The 22707-nt window shown below is 37.9% G+C and overlaps 1 protein-coding gene across 1 annotated transcript; it reads right to left on the bottom strand.

Moving 5' to 3' along the window:
- Positions 1-9202: 9202 nt before the first annotated feature.
- LOC142635672 (uncharacterized) lies at positions 9203-9820 on the bottom strand. Its single transcript, XM_075809794.1, has one exon. The coding sequence runs from the start codon at positions 9818-9820 to the stop codon at positions 9203-9205; it is 618 nt and encodes a 205-aa protein (XP_075665909.1).
- Positions 9821-22707: the final 12887 nt, after the last annotated feature.

Genomic DNA, 22707 nt, shown 5'->3' on the forward strand with positions numbered 1-22707 from the left:
GCATTGTCTTTTTGTTCCCATTTTGATAGACATGGGATGTGAAGTTGTGAACAGATCAGAGGTGGGGTTCCCATAATACCATTTGCACTAATAAAATTTACCATTCAGACTTCCTGCTTTTATTTTCTGAATGAAAATTTCATTTTTCTAGCAGGTCAAAATAAGGTGGCACTAGTACGGCTCTATCATCATCTCACTTAGGTTATCCTTTTTCTTTTCCTTAGTGTCAAAATGAAGAAAGACAACCAAAACCAAAATGTTCAACGAATTTGGCGAACAGAACTTAGAAAACAGCACCTAAACTTGTTTGGAACAATAACAAGTACGTGGAAACAAAACCTAGGAGTCGGCACCAAGCTTTTGAAGGAAAAATTCCAAATTGTCCTCACTGGAGTACAATAGCATGTGCTTATATAGACTCTATAAGTCTATAGCTAAAGCCTACTCCTATTTGGCTTGGGTCAAAGCCTAATTTTTGAATTAGAAAAATAACCTTAACTTCGACAAAGCAGAGGAAGATGAAGACACGCGGCCAGGACTCTCCACGGGTTCTTCATTGCCATAGCTCAGAGCGAGGTGGAAGATCTTCAAAGGTCGCTTCCAGCCTAATCCGCAAGACATTGTGCGAATCCGGACCGGAGATTTAGGGTTTTGATGAGGCGTCTGATCGAACGGCGGGGAATTGAGGAGGCGGTGGAGTCGCTTGTTTTTTTTTTGGGATTAGAATGCGAAGATGATCATTGTAGAGAAGATGAATTTGGAGAGAAAAGAATGGAGGAAATTTAGGGTTAGGGATTTGAGACAGAGAAAGAGTCAGAGACGGTGAAGTTGATAATGGCGGGAGAGACTGATAGAGAATGCCGGTGTTGAAGTTCACAGAAAAGAGAGAGAGAGAAATGTGAAACCGAAATAGCTGTTGTACTATTTTATTTTATTTCTACATTCCTCTTCTTGCAACAGTTCTTTTTTTATTTGCTAGTGATTGTGAACAACTTTGATTTCTCTTGATATAGGAGTGTACTTTATAACGTTTATTTATTGATAATATTACTCTTTTACCCTTAAACTATCCCTTTTTTTTTAATTGAGATTTTTAAAAAAAATATAAAAAACTAAATGGGTTCAATTTCTTTTTGATCGCTTTATAAAAAAATAATTAAAAAAAAAAACTCTTTTCCATCTTCTTTGATATAAATTTGATATAATTGGGGAGTGTTTGGGAGAGTAGTTTAAGTTATGTTGTTTGGGTGTTTTTGATATACGTGTGGGTGAAAAAGTGTGTGAAAAAGTGTATAATGTTGTTTAAAATGTGTGAATATGTGTTATAACTTACTTGCCAAACAGCCCCTTAAAGGTCGGAGCTTGGCATGCCCAATGAGATCGACTAGCATTCTAGTAACGAGTTAATACTAGTAAAACTTGATGAGATTGGATCAAGTTATGAGCTGGAGTGGCTTAATGCTTTTGGGAACTTAAAAAATTAAATATTCCTTAAATTCTATTATCTTGTTTTATATGCAAAATTATTACTAATTAACATAAATCACGTAAATTTTTTTTAGAAAGTTTATAAACACAAAAAATTTGACAAAACTTTTCACACCTATTGATGTTGTTAATAGCGGTAAATAAAAGAATGATATTAGTGGTGGACCTGAGTTTGCTAACTTAACTACTGTGAAAAATATTGTGAACTTTTTTTTTATGTGTATTGCTCTTTTTTTTATTTTTTTGAGAAATGCTACATTCACAAATTTTTTTACAACAAATCCTAAGTATTAAATTATTATTGATTCTAATTTGAACCTACTACTAAAATTATTTTTTTGCCATCAATAACAACCTGTAACAACTTGTTACTTAGGATTTTCTATAAAACTTTTGTGGAAAATATTGTAGACGTAACATTTTTTTTCTTGTCTTTCATTTGATAAAAATACATTTTAATTTATTTGTTAGCTAATATTTGGGCTTAATCAATCAAAAAATAATCCTATTGGTTAAAAATTGGGGGTCTTCTTTCTACTTGGGGCCTTAAGCAAACACATCAACTGCATCTACTATAGGGCCGACACTAGTTATGAGGTTTCCCATATGGAAATCAAATGAACCATACTTGTTTAAAAGAGTTTTGTGCAATTCCTTGCTTCCCTAGTCATCGACTGTCCTGGTGCTAATCCTCTCATCATCTCCACTTCATGTGTCAGCATCCCTCCTCGCCCTCCCCATCTCATACTTAATTTATATGGAGTTTCGATAGAGATTTTTAAATATCCATCAATTTACTGATTTGCCAATAGTGACGTCACCTAAATCGTTGAAATCGACAAGACAACCAATAGGTACAATAGATCAAATTGGGGTTGACAACAGCCATGTACAACAGTCAACAGCGGTTTTAATTCCTTCAAACCCAATGTGATCTGGTCGGTTAGTGGGTTGACACTAAACAACTTGTGATCACTTATAATCATAATTATAGTTAAAATTCCCCCACCTCCCCCAATTATCAAATTATTAAAAAAAAATTATAGCTGAAATCATTTTATTTTTAAAATAAATTCTTAAAAATAAAGTTGAGCTTTTCAAAAAACAATAACAATAATATTAGGAAGTGAAGAAAATGGTAACATTGAAATGTTTCAAATTTATAAGAACTAAATTGACTAGTAGTGCGAGAGTGTGATTTGGTGGTAAGAGTTCGCATATTACTTCACATGATACTTGACATGAGTTAGATGGTTTAAAGTAGTGGTGCTTCTACAAATGTGTTGTACTCACAACAATAACCACATCAAAACCTTGGTAGTACACATGGTATGAGGTCAAAGAATTAACATTGAATATCCATGTTTTATTCATCAAAAGAAAGATGAAGAAAGAAGAAGAGAAAAAAAATACCTATGTCCAGAGTAAATTAAACTTATAATAAGTTATAACCCATAACCAGTATCGTAACTTGATCAATGCAATGGTGGGTTTGTGGACCGGCATAGTCTTGGATGAGAGTTCTACACACAAGACATTGGTGGAAGAGACGTCTCACAATGACTTTTGCTTCTACTATTTTCTTTGGGTTCCGACATCAGGCTTTTGATCATCAAACAATGAGATCATCTAATCATTTTCAATCAATATTTAAAAACAAATTATATGAAAAAATAAATATGCTTTTACTCTTCTTTTTTTAAGAGAATTTTAACTTATAACGTCCGCTTTTGATGATAGTTCTTTATCATCAGACCAAGATACTAATTGATTTTTGATGTAGGTGGGAATTGAATCTCAGAATTTTTATTCAACTATTAGAAACTTTATCAATTGAGTTAACTGGAACCTACGAAATATGCTTTTACTAACTAGCAAGGTTAGTGACACAACTTTATACAATCTTTTTCACACTTTTTTTTTTATAAACAATTTTTTCACAACTTAGTAAGTTTTGATTGAAGTAACATTATTTTCATAAGAGTTCACCACAAACTTTTATTATACACCAATAAAAAAAATGTCACATCAACCATTTTGAAAAAAAAAATTGTGAAATTTTGTGTGTATCTAACTCTAAATATATATTTTTCTAAAAAGAACCTAGATGTGATAGGCCAAAAACGTACTGACCCATTGTGATAAATTAATTAATTAATTACCCAAGTTTATTAATTAATCAAATTAACATGCAATGTACGTGGTAGCACAAACAAATCACCAACTAAAATAAAATGCAATGGAAAATAAAGTTGACATGGTGATTTGTTTACGAATGGGGAAAACCTCCGAAGCAAAAACCCCACCAAGTGATTTTAAGGTCACCATTCCCAAGAATTCATTATTATCACAACAAGCGGTTACAAAAATGAATCTCAGTACCTTATACCAACCTACAGTTGAACCCTTACCCTAATATCAAATTGGACTTGTTCTGTAGTGATAATCTCTCCTTTTAATGCACGGCTCCCAGTACTTAACTAACCAATAGATGTGCGGATCCCAATACGCGACTTGATCACCAACTTGAGAAGAATGTTGGCTGCAAAGTTTTTTAGTTCATCTAGACAATGAAGATCACGAAGTTGCTTGGTTACAAAACCCTACGGTGTACAAACACAGCAGCTTCTTCAAGAAAAAGAAGAACTGGGGCAAATTTTGTCTCCGGTCACAATTTGCATGAATAAGACTTTGCTCTATACTCGCGCAACTATGTAACCTTTGATGGCCCTTAAAATAATCCTTATATATGTCTAGGGTTGTGAGAAAAGAAAACCCAAACACATACTCACAGATTGACATGAAATCAGAACTGAAAATTTCATAATTCTCGATAGATACCCTATCTATCGAGCAGCTGTCAAGCTTCGTGCTCAGACAGCTTTTTAAATCTTGATAGATACTAGTTGTCGAGTTTTAAAAACCAACACTTCATCACTTGATTCTTGGACAAACTTGCATGGCTTTAGCACTTAAACTTGAGACCTTGTTCCTTGAAACATTAAACACATCCTAGATCTACCCAAATACAAGTAAAGTGTGTTTTGTCAAAGGATAAGCCAATACATGATGACATATGTTCCTAACATGAATCACATATGTCCTAACAAGATGTACTTTATTTCTTGATAATTTGATAGTTATAATAATAAGGATAGATATTCAAATTTTGGTTCTCCTAACAGAGAAGACCAAACTATACTAAGAGGTACAAGGCTCTGATAAATTATCATATTGCTCCTAAATGAGAGGAAGCCGTGAGAGTTGCTTTCATTAACATTACTCTTAAATTCCTCTTGAAATCTTTACAAAGACATGAAAAATTATATACCACTAACATTGTTCTGATTTTATTTTTAATTTTTGGTTAAAATGAGCCAAACCGTGTATTGGTAGTCATTGTAATTAGATATACAAATGTCCTGACATGATTTTGTGTTACATCATGTAAGGATTAAAATAAATGAGGTTTACCAAGAGTTTTGTAACTTAATTAACACTTTCTGTTATTTTCAACGAAAACGTCTAGGGTTCAAATTCCTATCTCCTAACTATTGAATTATTAAAAAAAAAATGAAGTCTATATTTCTGTAGCTCTCATGTAAATATATTATTATATTTATAATTTCTTAGTGTTATAAATCTCTCAAAGAAAGATAAAATTATATTCTTAAAAAAGAGAAACTAAATATAAACATGTACTTTAGCATTAAGTTGACGAAATGATTTTCATTTTTTTTTCATGACAAAGACCTAAAAAGGAAGTTGTAAAACTTTTTGGCCAAAATAAAATTTTATATATAACTACATAAAACACCAAATTCTACGGCTAATTTATTAGAAAAGCAAAATATTAAATTATAAGAAATAAATACTATTGGTCTCAGAAATAAATATTGAAAAGAACAAGATGTGAGTTAGAATCACTACCTTTATTACCACAGTTTTTCTTATTGAAAAGGACATAATAATTTGAATATTTATTTCCTTTATTTTTATAATTAAGTCAAGATTTGAACCTTTGATATTTTATTTAAACTCACATAAGAATTTGAGTTTTTTTTTTTGGAGAGAGTTTCAACCTATGACGTTCGCTTCTAATGATAACCCTTTATCATCATACCAAAATAATCAGTTTTTTTTATAGGCGGAGATTAAATCCCAAATAGCTAGATCTCTTATTCAATCATTAGAGACTTTACCGGTTAAACTAACTAGAACCCACAAGAATTTGAGTTTTATAAGGCATGCTCGTATTTAAAATAATCTAGAAAATTGATGGGGTTTATAGAATTGACCATGATTTCCCTTCCTTTGTGAGTGAAAATACGATTCTATCGACAAATTTGACCCAGAATTTGGAATCATCTTCTGATTGTGGAGTATATATTGTTACTATTTACATTATTTTAAACTACTCCTATATACTTACATAAACAAATCTCTATGGCCTTTTGTTTTGCTTTCTGTTCGCTTCAGCTGTGTCTAAAATGTTGCGTAATTCTCTTTACCTTTCTGCTGGAGCTTTCATTTGACTCCCTATGAATGATCCCAATAATGTGATCCAACTCAAACTCTTGATTTATTTATTTTCTTGGGAATTTCTAAGGCAAAACTATTACAGTATTAGCTAAGGATGGACTATTATAGACGACGATTTATCGAGATCTTTTACCACCACTATGAAAATCAGGTCTAATCATGTTAAATAATTGATTCTTAGATCATAAGCATATAAATTATATTATAGTTTTTTTTTTTGGGTAAAGAGGAAATTCATTAACCAAAACTAAAGAGAAGTAGCAGGTTCAGGGATAACCCTGTTACAAAACATTCCATCTTTGCCCAATCTTATAAGCTCAAGCAGACCCATAGGCAAGTCTTGATACAAAATAAAACAACTTGCTTGCATTGCACCTGTTTTAGCTAAAAAATCAGCATAATAATTTGCTTCACGATAGCAATGCCTGATCCAGACTTGGGCTAGCTAGGAAATCATCAACACTAGGCATAACAACCCAGTTAGCATAAGAAGAATTACAAACAACATCAACAATAGCTCTCACATCAATCTGAATATCAACAGCAAGAAAATGCATATTAAGACACAGGTTAAGGCCGTCACGAAGAGCCCAAAGCTCTGCTATAAAACTAGTAGTAATCCCGATGCTCCTAGAGAATCCTCCTAACCAATCTCCATGCTCATTCCGAATGATTCCACTACAGCTAGCTCGTCCCGAATTTCCTAAGGCTGATCCATCGGTGTTTAGACGAACCCAGCCAAGCGAAGGTTTCTCCCATCTGACATGTATAATTTTTTTGCTACCCGAGAGGCTGGGATTTAAGGCACAATGCAAAAATTCAAAAGCAAGGAAAATAGCTTCACTGTGAACATCATACCGAATGTGTTGGCCTCTGAACACAACATTATTCCTTTGTTTCCACAACAACCAAATGACAAAAGGAAAAACAAATCTCCATAGTGGCTGATTGTTCACTCTACAATTATTATCTTTACCATTTTTTTCAAGCCAAGTGTGGAGATTATCCTCAAAAAGGCTGCTGTTTGACAACACTCCCAACCTATTCCAAATAGTTTTTGCTATCTCACAGTCCCTAAGCCTATAGATGATTGTCTCGGCTTCCCCTTGGCAAAGAGGGCATCTATCGGACTCACTAAGGTGCCTTGTCACAAGGCAATCCCCCACACCAATGCTATTATGCAAGCATTGCCACATGAATGCCTTAATCCGAGGTAAAGAATCCACCTTCCAAACCCAATAACCCATAAAGTCCTCTTCCTCCTCGCTGCACCTTGTGGCTATTGTATAAGCTGATTTTAGTTCAAAATCTCCTTGATCATCTCCATTCCAAATCAGCCTATCTTCCTCAAGTGATGATCTCATAGAATAGGGATTAACTTCCATGAGAATATTATTAGAAAGTTGGAAAGAGATTTTTGACCAATCCCATCCATGCGGTCTAAACACATCCTTTACTCTTAGCCTCTCTTCTTCTTCGACAAGAGGACCTTGGATTATATCCCTTAAAGGGACCTTTGTAGCCCATTTTTCATACCAAAGGCTTAGATTGCTATTTCGCCCTAAAATCCAACGTATGCCCTTGTTGAAGACCTCACTACCCTTTTGTATAGCTTGTCAAACTCTTGAACAAGGGAGCTTGTCCTTGTTTCTAGCATTTAACCTCCGACTAGTGCAATATTTGCTTCTTAACACCTTTGCCCACAAGGCATTCTTTTCCATCCGGAATCTCCAATTAAGCTTAGCAAGAAGAGCTTGATTCCTTCCCCTTGCGGATTGAATTCCAAGGCCCCCTTTCTCTTTAGATTTTGTCACTTTGTGCCAACCCACCCAATGAGTTATTCTTGAAGATTTCGACGATCCCCAAAGGAAGTTGCGATTAACTCTATCAATATCATCCAGCAACTTCTTTGGGAAGGCCATGCATTGCATGAAATATGCAGGAATGGTGGATGTAGAGGCTTGAATGAGTACCGTTCTACCTGCAAGGGATAATAGATTGGCTTCCCAACTCGCCAACTTTTGCTTCACCCTTTCCAAAATGAAGTTTAGGTCTTGGTTGTTACCTCCACAATGCTTTATAGGAAATCCAAGGTACTTTCCAAGGTTTGGAGTTGACCGGATCCCCAAAATGTCACACAAAGATTCTCTTGTATCCACATCTATGTTTGGGGAGAAATAAACTCTAGACTTGCTCTCACTAATGGATTGTCCCGAGTGAGGACAAAAGCTATCAAGCACATCCCTTATTGTGGAACAATTCACATGGTCCGCCTTCGCAAAAAGGACCAAATCATTCGTAAAAAACAAGTGAGAGAACACCATCCCACTTTGAGAGCTTTTGACAGGAATCTAGCTCTTATCACTACACTTTGCTTCAATGAGATGCCAAGGACTTCCATACAAAGTATAAAGAGATAGGGTGATAGAGAGTCACCTTGCCTAAGTCCACATGAAGGAAAAATGGGCTCAACACTTCCACCATTAAATAGGATAGATGTGGATATTGAAGACATGTAACTCATAATAAGGTTCACCAGATTGTGGGGCAGATTAGCATTAACCAACACTTCTGTAATGAAGCTCCATTCAATTTTATCATAAGCCTTCTCTAAGTCCATTTTAATTTCCATGTAGCCTCCCCATCCCTTTTTATTGCTAATAGTGTGAATCAACTCCTGGACCACAACAGCATTGTCTACACTTCTCCTTCTCGGGACAAAAGCAGCTTGGAGGGGTCAAACCAACTTATCAAGGTGCGGCCTCAGTTTGGCTACAATGATCATAGTGACAATCTTATACACAGTATTACAGAGACTAATGGGCCGATAATTCCCCAAACTTTTCGAGCCAGCTATTTTTGGGATCAAAACAATATTGGTCCTATTGAGGTATTCAGGCATTTTACTCCCATAAAAAATCTTCACCACTTCACTTGTTATTGATTCCCTCACAATGAGCCAAAACCTTTGGAAGAATCCCACATGGAGGCCATCTAGACCTAGGGCTTTGTACGGCTTCAAAGCCCACAAACCCTCTTTGATTTCAACCTCTAAAACTGACATGTTAAGGCTACCTTTATCCTCCTCAGATAAAACAAATTACCACCTGGAGGGGGGAGGAGGGTGGAGAGGGGAGGCATCAAGGGAGATTGTAAATAACTTGCTAAACCCTTATCTAATGTAATTCATAGCCCCAAACTCAATATGGATCCATTCTCCCATATCATTCTTAATGCAAGAAATTCGATTGCGTCTTCGCCTCACAATTGTAGACATATGATGAAAAGAAATGTTTCGGTCACCCTCAATCATCCAGTTAATGCAAGACTTTTGCACCCATAACTCCTCTTCTTGACACAAAAGAACATTTAATTCTTTGTACAAAGTTTTCTCCATTTCAATCAAGGAATGTGAGGGATTATCTGCCAATGCTTTTTGAATCCCATTTAGTCGGGCCAAAACTCTCCTCTTTCTCCTAAAAATATTTCCAAAGTGATTCCTATTCCACTCCGAAGCTTTCCTAGAGAAACAATCAATAGCAACTTGAAAAGGGCCGGATCGGCTCCAAGATTCTGAAACAATCCCAGGAAAAGATAGATTTGATAACCAAAAACTCTGAAACTTAAATGGCCTGGGAAGATGAACCCCATTACTCAGATTGGATTCAAGGAGCACAGGGCAATGATTAGACATGCATCTTGTAAGGTGGGTCACCCTTGCATTGGGGTGAGCAGAAACACCAGCTTGGGTTTGCCAAAAACTGGTCAATTCTTTCTTTGACAAGAGCATTTATATTACGTCTATTCGTCCAAGTGAATCGAGGCCTAGTGAACCCCATGTCTATCATGTTGTAATAATTAAGACAATCTTTGAAAAGTAACGACCTATTAGAATTAATAGCTCTACCCCTAAATTTATCCCCATCAGCAAGCACTTCATTAAAATCTCTAGCAATTATCCAAGGTTTCGTATGCAGAATAGCCACATTTTTTAAATTATTCCACAGTATATATCTTTCATGAAATCTAGGGCTAGCATAAATAGTTGAAACAATAAATTCAAAGGTAGAAGAGGTTACCTTTACCCGGACGTGAACCTCTTGTTTTGACAGAGCTAATTGGGTGATCTGAACTTTGTCTGAATTCCAAAGAAGCTAAAGACCACCAACAAAACCAATCATGTTTGTGTGAATGGCCCCATCGAATGGTATCCTATCCGTGATGTCCCTAGCTCTATCACCGCCAATGCAGGTTTCCATGACAATCATAATAGCCAGGTCGTGATTATGAACCAGCGCCTGAACATGATTTTGAAAAGGGGGTTTAAAGCTCCTCTACAATTCTTGGCTATAATATTCATCACTAAACAATGATTAGGGGTTGGAAACTCATCAAATGGAAGGAGTAATCTCGTTTCTTCCATCGAATTCCATCCGGCCATCCATACCATCTCCGTCATCTGGACTTTGCCCGGCATCAATGTCACACAATGCTCCAACACACCCATCATTTTCTCCATGGCTATTAAGTGAATGTTGAACTCTGTGATGGGTTGGAAGACTTTCAGAAGCTTTGTGGCGTGTCGGTTTCCCATGAAAGCCGTTGCTATGGATTGGTTCTCCATCATCCTCCTCGCGGTCAAATTCTCCTATGGTATCATCTCGCACAGCATTGGGCTCGCCGATATTTGAGGAATAAGATTCCAGACCGATGTTCTTTCCTCCTCCGGCCTCGGTGTGTCTGACAGAAACTTCCACCATGGTTCGACCATTTTTCCCCAAGCCGGGTCTGTCAGGTTTAGAAAACCCAGCGTTGAGGTTGTCGGTGTCAGTGGGAAAACCAGCTTCTATTCCTGCCAGAGCTTCGGACTAAACCACCTCATAGTGTGGGTGGGGTGGGCTCTTATCTCTTCTATGACCACTCGTGGAATCACCATAATCTCGCCGTCCATGTTGATCGCCCATCTCATTCCCTGGGTTGTTTCCAAACGTGAAACCTCTATTCTTGCCAGATTGAATTGTAGCGATGTTGAGAGTCCACTTAGTGTTGGAGTTTTTGTTTTCTCATGTGCGGCTAGACTGGGATGAGCTAAGGTGAGTAGCCCTACTCCTTGTAAAGTCCTTCTTGCCTTTCACTGAGTTGGAATTGAGCTTTGCTTTCAATGTACCATAAGTAAATTGGCCCACTTCCTCCAAGTTGTCATGCCCTAAGCTCGTGCTCCTCACATCCTTGCCATTCACCTTTTCTTTTGACAATAGGCTCAAGCCCAATTCAAAATGGGCTTTTCTCTTACCCTTACTTGTACACATGCCCCGCGGCCCATTGGTTACATTGTCAAAAGCTTTTTTCTCCAACGGCTCTTTCTAACCCACGTGAATAGATGCAATTCTCAAATCCGCTAAAGGGTTTGCTTGCTCAGTCCCAAGTACAAGAGATCATAGCAATATAATTCTTGGAGTACCGAGGTTAAACCACAAGGAGCAAGGTAAATTCAAAGACAATATAATTAAACAACAATTTGGTGAAGATGAAGAATAATTTTTGCCTGGTAATTGTAAACAAGAATAACAATGATAACTGATTTAAGTCAATAATGTAAATACTAGGGCATCGGGGTGTTTCCCTATATCGATATGAAATTCTTTGTGATCTAAGAAATTATATATTTCATAATTTATTGTTCTTATACAATTAAATACTTATGATTCGGTTGAACTGAAACAATTCAAGAACGCATGAACAGAATATATCAAATCAAGCAACAAAACCAAGCTACTTTTCCTCTCACCAACGGTGAGTCTCTCCCTCTCCTTCCTTGTGTAGCGATATTTCAAGGAAACCGAGAAGTGGGTTTCGTCTCACTTTCCTCCTTACACATCATCTCCTCCTATTCCCTCACTCCATAGATGGACTCAGACTTCATTGAACGAATCCAACGCATCACTCTCAAACCTGAAGAGGACCAACCTATTACAATTCGAGCGATACACAAAGAGAAAATCCTTGAAGAATATTCCCTCAGCCTCATTGGAAAGTTCCTGAATACACGCCCTCTAAACCTGAAAGCTGCAAAAAATCTCCTACGCTCGGTGTGGAAACTTGAAAGCGATCTGAAGATAGTTGACGTGGGGGACGGGCTGCTTTAGTTTAAGTTCTCCTTGGAGAGCCAACTGCAATGGATTTAGGATAATGGTCCGTGGATTTTCGATAACAATATCCTGGCCTTATAGAGATGGGAGAAAGGCCTGATAGCTAGAATGGTAAGTTTCGGAAGCTTGCCGATGTGGGTTCAGGTGTGGGGCCTACCGTTTGACCTTATCAACGAAGAGGTGGGGTGGGACATCGGATGGGGGATCGGGTCGGTGGTGGAGGTGGACTGCCGAGCACTTGCCTCAGACCAAGCTCGCTTCCTGCATATCTGTGTAGAAGTTGTGCTCGATAAATCGATACGAAGGGGTGGCCAGATTGTAAGTTCAGAAGGCGACCGAGTTAAGGTGGCGTACATATATGAGAGGCATGTGGATCTGTGCTTCCAGTGTGGTAGAGTGGGCCATGAAGCAGCCCGGTGCCCCCACCCATTCGACGGAACCACTGATGACAGACCATACAGCGATTGGCTACGTGCAAGTACCAAAACTCAGACCAGCGGCTCATCGGGAAGAACTGACAGCCCGCCTCGCCGAACTCCAACATCGCCGCCCCATGCACAGCTTACGGGAATCCCGCCCTCAATAGGGGTTGACGTGGACCCCACTGTCGAAAGCTATAAAGTGAACAAGACAGGTCCTGCTATGGACATCTTGCAGCCGCAAATCACGAAAAAGATTTCAACGAACACTGGCACCTTGAAGCTCAACCCCACGGAGGTGGACCTTACACCAATACATCCTTGCCATCCACAAGACAACTCGCACTAGCAGGAAAAGGTGCTGCAATTCCCAGCGGAGAACCTGATAAGCATGCCCATTTCATATAGGCTGGACAGGGGTAAATTAAATGAGGGTCACGTGACTCCTTTTACTCCTCCTGCCACCTTATGTAGTTTTGCATGGGACACAGGGCCTAGTGGTAATAACACAAATATGGCAACTACGTGGAAAAAACCTACACGGACCCAAAATACAAAAATAAGAAAAGTACCACTAGACCCATAGGTTCAAGTAGGGAACAAAAGAGGAAGTCAGGACCACTAGAAGAATGAGTTCGAAACAAACATGGAGAAAACTAAAAGGCACAAGGTTTTGGCAGAAACTACTAAACCACCTCTGCCAATGGCGGCGGTTGCATCCCATCCCTGCCGGTCGCCATGATTATCATGAGTTGGAACTGCCAGGGGCTTGGGAACCGCCAAGCAATTCAGGTACTTACTGACCTGGTAAGAAAAAAAGGATCCACGATTTTGTTTCTAATGGAAACAAAGTTGTCAGTGAGTGAGATGCAACCCATAAAAGTAGAGTTCGATTTTCCCTCAATGCTGGTGGTGCCTAGTGTGAGGCGAAGTGGTGGGCTCGCACTGCTTTGGAAGAGCGAAGTGGTGGTGGATACTCAAACATATTCTCCCAACCACATTGACGTGCATGTTTCTTCCCCCATGCATGCATTGTGGAGGATGACAGGTGTGTATGGCCACCCTGAAGAGAGGCTGAAAGTTGAGACATGGAGATTGCTTAGGCATCTATGGGCACAAGATTCACTTCCATGGATGTGCATAGGCGATTTTAATGAAATACTTTGCTCTGAGGAGAGGAACGGCCGAATCCCCAAACCGCTTCGACCCATGCAGCACTTTCAAAGCACTCTTCTACACTGTGGGTTCGTGGATTTAGGCTTTCAAGGATACATGTACACTTGGAGAAATGGGAGGCGTAGGGATGCCTGGGCAGAGCAATGTGTCTTGATCGAGCCTATGCATTAGAAGAATGGAGAGAGCTCTACCCGCAAACCAAGGTTTTTCACACGGCAACAGCCTACTCAGACCATGACCCCATTCTGTTGAACAATGAGTCCACTTTTACAAGTCACCGCCGCAGAAAAAAAAATACAACGATTTGAAGAAAAGTGGGTGACTCACCCTGAGTGTGTGGATCGGGTTAGGAACTCTTGGGCTCGAACCCAACCTACTGGTAGCCCTATGTTCCGCTTATGAGAAGATTAAACGCTGTAGGATGGACCTGGTTGAGTAGAGTAGAAGCACTTTCAGTAACACCTGAGATCGTATTAATGCTAAGCAGGGAGAGTTGGAGGAGCTAATGTCTGCGGGGTACGGGGAAAATTTGGACAGGATTCATGAATTCATAAAAGAGATAAACAAACTATTGCACCATGAAGAAGTGTTCTGGTGTCAACGCTCTCGTTCCATCTGGCTTTCGGCTAGTGACAAGAATACCAAGTTTTTCCACCAACGTGCGAGCCAAAGGCAGCATAAGAATACTATCGAAGGTCTACATGATACAAATGGGAGGTGGTGTACGGACACAGGGGAGATAGCAGGCATAGCAGAAGAATATTTTAAGAGATTGTTCACTGCCTCGAATAACCTCAACATGGACGATGTGCTGGCCTCTGTGGACAGGGTGGTCACTAGAGAAATGGCAAGGAATTCGGTTTACCCATACACGGCGGAGGAAGTTAGAACAACCCTTTTCCAAATGCACCCCTCTAAGGCACCCTACCCGGATGGTATGTCTCCTTTCTTCTTCCAAAAATTTTGGCACATTGTGGGGCATGACGTCACTGAGACGGTTTTGTCGGTTTTGCACTCGAGGAGATATTTGCACAAAATGAACTATACACATATAGTTCTTATTCCCAAAAAGACTAACCCACAGAATATCACGAAGTATCGCCCCATTAGTTTGGGAAATATAATATCAAGACTGATCTCCAAGGTCCTAGCAAATCAGGTGAAATCCATGCTACCATGTGTTATCTCCGACTCCAAGAGTGCCTTTGTTCCGAATAGGCTGATCACTGACAATATCACGGTTGCCCTCGAAATGGTGCACACGATGCAGAATAGAAGACGTGGGAAGGTTGGGCACATGGCAGTCAAGCTTGACATTAGCAAAGCCTATGATCAAGTGGAATGGAATTTCCTTGAGAATATCATGATAAGATTAGGTTTCCCAGGGCAATGGGTGGAACTTGCAATGGCGACAGTGCGTCCTGCCTCATATTCAGTCATCGTTAACGGCAAGTCGTGTGGATATATTACTCCCTCAAGAGGCATTAAGCAGGGCGACCCATTGTCGCCATACCTCTTCTTATTTTGCGTTGAAGGGCTCTCATCCTTGCTGCGTTAGGCAACCACCAACCACCATGTGAAGGGGCTACTATCTTGTCATGGAGGTGTACGTATATCACACCTACTCTTCGCTGATGACTGCCTGCTCTTTTGTGAAGCCAATCTTGAAGAAGGTCGCCATTTGCTTGACTTGCTCACTCAATACGAAGCCACTTCTGGACAGGCTATCAATCGCCAGAAAACCACTTTGTTCTTTAGCCGGAACACTAGCCGAGTGGTCCAGGAAGACATGCGGGTGTTGTTTGGAGCACAAATTTTAACAAATTGTGAAAAGTACCTTGGTCTTCCCATGGTGGGGGGGGGGAGATCAAAGGTCAGCATGTTCAGAGAGGTTCAAGAGAGGGTCTTTAAAAAGGTGATGGGCTGGAAGGAAAAGCACATTTCTAAAGCAGGGAGGGAGGTCCTGATCAAGACTATGGCTCAAGCCATCCCGACGCATGGTTTCTACCACCTTCAAGGGGCGAAGTGCTAGGGACATGGTTGGGGAGTCTGGACAGCCGTGACAAGCTAGTGTGGAACGAGAATAAGTCACAGACCTTCACAGTGCGTACGGCGTACCAGGTAGCTCTTCGTATACTTCGGAGGGTGAATCCAGAACACTCCAGAGCGTGGGATGACAAGCAGATTTGGGATAAGCTGTGGAAGCTACCTATCCCTCCTAAGGTGTGTAATTTTTTATGGAGGGCTTGCTCGGACATCCTACCAACTCGGGCAAACCTCTATCGAAGGAAGGTCCACATTGATCCTAAGTGCGAGATTTGCATTGAGCATGAGGAGACTGTCATCCACATCCTTTGGCAATGCCCCTTGGCTCGAAATGTATGGGCACTTGTTCGAGGGAAGCTCTAAATGTGTGACTCCTCAGCTCATAATTTCCTCAGCCTAGCCCGAGCCTTCGTGGAGAAATTGAGTCGAAAAGATCCCGAGATGTGGCAATGGTGGCATGGTCAATTTGGAACGCACATAACCGGATCCAGTTTGAAGTAGTCCAAACTTCGCCGCATGCTATTCTTAAGGGAGCAGTCTCACTTTTGGACGAGTATCAATGCTTGGCCAGTAGCATGGCAAGTAGCTGAGCGCTTGCATGCGCTGCCTTCTTAGTAGGAGACCTTTTGTATTCTTTATTTTCTCATTTGGCCAAGTTCTCCTGGTTGGATGTTAACTTTGTACAGCCGGGTCAGTGGGAACCACCCTGGCAATATAGTTGTATGGTTTTTTCCTTTGTTACTGATATATTTCTACCTTATCTGTCAAAAAAATAATGTGGTCAGAATAGTTTTTAGAAAAACCCATTCAATTTAAAACATGATTTCTATTTGAAAATATTAGAAATTCATCTAAACAATAATAAAAACATGATTGACCTTATTGAAAGCATGGAAGAACTAATACATCAAAAGAAATCTAATTGAACAATCAAATATGTTTTTGTCTAAAATCTTAGAGAGAATCACATTGAATATTCATACTGTATAGAAGAGACATAACCCCTAGCCCTAGCAAAGAGTTTAGGCTTCCATTAGAGAAATAAAAATACAAGGTTTTCTCTGCCAAATTCGTTCTACACGCCTCCCTTCAAAACCCTAATTTCAAAGTGTCCAAAGAAAATAAAACTTTTACTATTTTAATTTCCATCCAGGTTTACAGCAGTAACTTGTGATTTAATTTTGGCCTTCAAAAATTGAGAATTTCAAAAAACTCAAAACTGGAAAGTTGTAGATATTTAAGTCACAGTTCCAACCCATCTAGATTTGTGTCAATTGGAATTTTGAGGAGAGAGATATACCCAAAATACTGATCAGTGCTCAAATCAGATTTTTCCTTTTTAGATTCTACTTCTTTGATTTCTTTCCTTATTTGAAGCTTCCAATCATGGTAGACAATCCAAGCACTCCAACTGCACCTCCTTGGATATTTAAACATGGTCCTTTAGCTCCACTTTAGTTCTAGTTTGGCCTCCATTCTCTCACAAATTCCAATAAACTCATCTTTCTCACATGATGTCCTAAAAGTAGAAAATTACACACAATGAATGGTATCTTATTCAAGAAATTATGTAAAGATAAATAATAGGGACTAATGCAGATCATGGCTTAATTATACAAATTAAGCATAGTAATAAGGACATAACGCCCACATAAATATATAACAGGTATACATTTTAAGGCGTTATCAAGATTGCTAACGCTTTTCTTGCTTGGTCTAGGTTCTTTCCTTTTTCGTGAAACTACCATCCAGGGGCCAAAAGCAGCACCACTGGACTTGTCCTCTGAGTTGTCATGATTCTCGGGTTGAACCTCGGTTTGCGTCTCAGGCAAGGGTGGCGCTTGGTTTCCTTTGTCGCCATTGTTAGGTACAACAGTATCTTTTGGTACCGCCAGTGAATACGGCTTGATGGTAAACTGACAAGATTCCCGCCGGTGGCCTAAACGACCACATGTAAAGCAAAGTTGGTTCACCCCTTCATAAACAATGGCTTGACACCGCTGGCCAATCCTCACCGTGGTAATGGTATCCACCTGAACACATATGCGCACATATCTTCCTCTGGCTTTGAAGGCGGTATACGTGTCCACCCTTAGCACCATTCCTAATGCCTGCCCAATCTACTTGAGCACTGTTGCATCATAGTATTCTATAGGTAGTTCGTTAAGCCTGACCCACACCGCCACTGAAGATACTAGTGCTTCTAATGGCTTAAAGTTTGCTTCCTATCTCCGGATTGAAAGGAAATGTCCCCCAACAAACCAAGGTCCTTTCTTAAGAACCACTTCAAGATCCTCATTTGCCGAGAATCTCAATAGGAAAAAATCCCTACCAAGATCTACCATGTCCACTCTCCCAGTCGGCTTCCAAAGATCCATTAACTTAGAATGAAGATACTAGTATCCCACAATTTTTCCAAAGACTTTCATGATTAGTGCATTTGCCCATGGAGCTCGAATGCGTTGTTTGGTTTCTTTTGATAGACAAACCAACGCAAAACCTTCCCTAAGCTCCTCAATCTCATCTTCCGAGTTTGAGTCCGCATCCATTTGGTCTATGAATGCAAATGCCTGATAGTAGGCTCCAGGTATTTCCCTCACCAATTTGTCCTTAAAAGAGAGCTTGGTTGGGTAGCTAGGTTCCCCATCATGTGAAGGCTTTTGATCAGCACTTGCATGGTGTGAATCTTTTACTTTCTATGTGCTTCGGACAAGTTCATTTTCCTCTTCTAGGGAGCGTGAGCAAGAGCGTTCCATGGTTGGGAGATTAAAATAATGTTTTTAAAACCTAAAACTTTGTTTTGCAACTACAACTCCTCATAACTTTTTTTTTTAATAAATTTTTATTTTAATCTCCACAGTTTTTTAATAACTTATACAAACACATCCCTAAACGTGTATGTTTTATTTTCTTAAGCTAAATCTAGAATGGACACAAAATTTTGGTTTTGTTTTCCATGTGTTGATAATGTTTCACTCTTGAGGGAGAGAGGTGTGTAATAAAATATGACAAATTCATTCCTAAAAAAAAAAAAAAATGACACATTCCTTCAATTTGACAATAAAATATGAATCTTTTGGCATCGTGGTTTGTGAAGTCATATCTTTCAGTTGTTTGAAAGGGTAGGGGAAATGAATGTCTGAATAGAATAGAATAGATATTTTTTTAATTTAAAAAAAAAAGGAATATTCTCTATATTCTTAGTTTGGAAGTTTTGCAAGAAATAGGATGTGACTAAGAGAGAACGCCAATTTGGTTTCTCTGTGTTACTAAAAATAGGCAAAATTCATTGTCCTCGTTATTTGCCTAAAATAAATAAATAAATAAAATTAAGGGTAATTACACCCCTCTTCCTTTAGTTCCAAGAAATGGCACTCTATCCTAAACTTTGAAAGAAAAAAAAAATCACCTTTTTCCCTGACATCCAATTGACCAAACTTTATAAAATTAATATTAAAAATAGTGTGTACTAACCTACCATTTGCTTAAGGGTGGATTTCCAAAATTATCTTATTTCATAATTAAAATTTATTGTTTTAATTTTTTTTAATTAAAGTGTATTTTAAAATATTAAATGTGAATTTTGCTTATTATTTTTTTCCCTTTTTTTGGTCCACCACTGCATAAACATATACATATACATATACATGTACATATACAATTTATAATTAAAATGTCTTTTACATAATTTATGGTGTCTTATATATATCTATATATATATATATATATATATATATATATATATATATATATATATATATAATTTATTATACATGCAAGGAGAAAGTTTAGGGACATAACAGAATTTAGTAACATATTCAAAACACCCTTATTTTTTAGTTGTAATGGATACAATATAAATTTTTTAATGTTATATAATTTTATTTTGACCCATGGTAAATTGACACCTCACTTATTGTGAAAACATTATGACATTTTGTCATGTTCCCTAGAAAAAACAAATTCATATGGTCATACGGAGAAGGATATAAATTTGCATTAAGCATCACTGCTGACAGAGAAATGGATCCATTATAAACCAAGTTGTATATACCAAACAAAATTTGCGGTATATTGTCTTCTTTCTTTCCATCCTCAACTCGAAACAAAGTGGCCATATAGACTAAAACTAGAGCAATACTAAACAGTCCAAACAACATAATCTTATGTGCTCTGAGTCTATCTACAGAGACTGATTTGAGGATGAAGCCAATCAAAGTGAATATAATGGTGTTTTTGAATTGAGCTTTCCTTGAAATTTTTGCGGTCTCGAGCCACATCTGCCACATAGAAATTTCATTTTAAAAATGACCAAAGTTCAAAATTGGATTATACCACTAAATTGATTAATACTAAATGTAGGGATTAAATTGCCTATATTACCCCATTAAGATAATTAACCTAGGAGGATCCTGCAATCTGTGACATAATGTGAACAAGCACGCCCACCATTATGGCTTTTCTAAGCTTTGATGAAGACTTCATTTCTTTACAAAATGCTTTCAAGGGAAATCCTCCCTAAAAAAAAAAAAATTTAGGAGGAACGTGAGAAAGTGCAAATTACCTGCAAATCACTTTTACACAACAAGTACATCCACAATTCTCCCCCCCCCCCCCCACCACTTGGGACCTAACTTAGGGGAAAAGCCCAAAACCACCAAATGTGCCATAAGTGTGATTATTAGTAGTCCTAGACCCAGTGAGCCAAATGCCTATAGAATCTTGCATCAGTTCAAAAAATGCAACAAAATTGTTTAAACAAAAAAATAAAAACAAAAAATGCAACAATATTAAAATAATGGTTATTGGTGTACCTTCGTACCCTTCATGACATATAGGAAAAATTTGCCGAGGGATATTGAGGCATATCATCCCCCTCAAGTTTTAGGGGGGGATGCTTCAGAGAGGTAGAGAGTAGTTAAAGAGTTGGCTATGGCTTTAGCAATCGCAGCTATGGAACGATTTCTTCTTATACGTAGAAGAAGACATAACATATGACTCCCTTCTCCGTCGTAATCTGCCATTATCGCCTTTCCGGCGACACATGCATTTTTGCTACAAATCGATCCCTCTGCAGTGTCCGTTTGCCAAATTCCCCTAGGAGGGCTTATGGCCAATTGAAACGAAATTGTTAAACTAGTCCATAATGTTTTTTAATAATTTTGTTTATATATACTTAGCTTGGCCCACCCTCAAGAATTTTTTTGGCTCCACTCTGCATAAACATATACATATACATATAATTATACTTAAAATATGTGTTTAACATATTTTATGATACATGCAAGGAGGAAGTTTAGGGACATAACAGAATTTAGTAACATATTCAAAACACCCTTATTTTTTAGTTGTAAAGGATACAATATAAATTTTTTTTAATTTTATATAATTTTATTTTGACTTATGGTAAATTGACACCTCACTTATTGTGAAAACATTATGACATTTTGTCATGTTTAACGTATGTTATTTTTTTTAACTAAAAATAAACATATGTTATTTTCTTACATTTAACAAAGTATTTTCATCAAGTATTTATATCATTAATAAAAATTAATTTACCAAATAATGAGTTAAATTAGATGAACATATAATATGATAATAATAACATAAATAAATAACCCGAAAAAACTCATACAATATATTACAATAAAATAATAACCTATGACATGTTTAAAAAAAAATATTATAGGTTTTTTTTGAATTACTTGTTAAATTGTCACTACACAATATATCAAGCTACTCTCCAATACAAACTGCGACAAAAAATTATCTAAATAAACTCAATACAAATATATTAGTGGGAAATTACATGTACATAAGGACATTCATTATGTAATAATTCTCGAGAAAAATAGTAAAAAAAACATACAAAATGAAATCATTACAGTTACAAATGATTAAATCAAATGGGTGGAGTTGGAGTTTGACTCATTTTATTCACTTCAGTAGTCCGTGTTTCTAAATTAATTTAAAATCTCCTTTGTCCCTCCCACTCTAGTTTCAATGTTTTCAACGAAGAAGACAATGATGAACAAGAAAAGCAGTGAAAAAAAAGCATAGGTCCCTAGCGACAAACTCTTATTGTTTTTCAAACCATCATTTAGTTCGATTAAGAGGTTGCAGATCTGCATGATATGATTTATAAGAATTGATAACCCTGTTCCCCAATAACCAGGAGAGAACTATTACACAGCAAAAAGTGTGGGGATGGTTCCTAGGGAACTCGTAAAGGTAAAAATGTACATTGAAACGAGTAATATTTTCTAGGGCTTGAGACTAGGGGAAGAAATGATTAGTGCAATTCCAAGTTCGATGATGAGTAGACAGAGTGCACGTGCAAGAAGTTAATTTATATTAAAGAATCTAAGAAAGAAAAAGCTTACTTAAAAACCTTTTCCTTGATTTTTTGCATGATGTGAAACATCATCCACATCGTGGCACATATTATGTTGTGGATCAAAATTGCTGTTATTAGGATTATTAGAAGACACAACAACCATAGAATTAGTGTATAAGTGGTATGGTAAACTCCTTTAGGTGTGATATGGTAAAGACAATCGGCGTATGCCAACGATAACATGAGAAGGCTAATTGAGGACCCTAAGGAAAATAGTGTTAGCAAACCCTATTGTTCAAAGGAAGGCCGCTAATTAGTAAGAAGACAACTGCAAGAGAAGAGGTGAAGCATACACAGAAGAACGACATAACATACAAATACCCTTCTCCATCGTAATCTACCATTACTGCCTTTCTGGCGACACATGCATTTTTGCTACAATCGGTCCCTCTATGGCATTCTCTTGCCAAATTGCCTCAGGAAGGCCTATGGCCGACTGAAAAAAACAGTTAAACTAGTCCATAATGCTTTTTATTAATTAATTAAC

This window comes from Castanea sativa, chromosome 5, assembly GCF_040712315.1.
Source record: "Castanea sativa cultivar Marrone di Chiusa Pesio chromosome 5, ASM4071231v1".
Classification (NCBI taxonomy): domain Eukaryota; kingdom Viridiplantae; phylum Streptophyta; class Magnoliopsida; order Fagales; family Fagaceae; genus Castanea; species Castanea sativa.

Coding starts and splice junctions, on each gene's coding strand:
- LOC142635672 (XM_075809794.1), bottom strand. CDS start 9,820: ATGCTCTTGTCAAAGAAAGAATTGACCAGTTTTTGGCAAACCCAAGCT.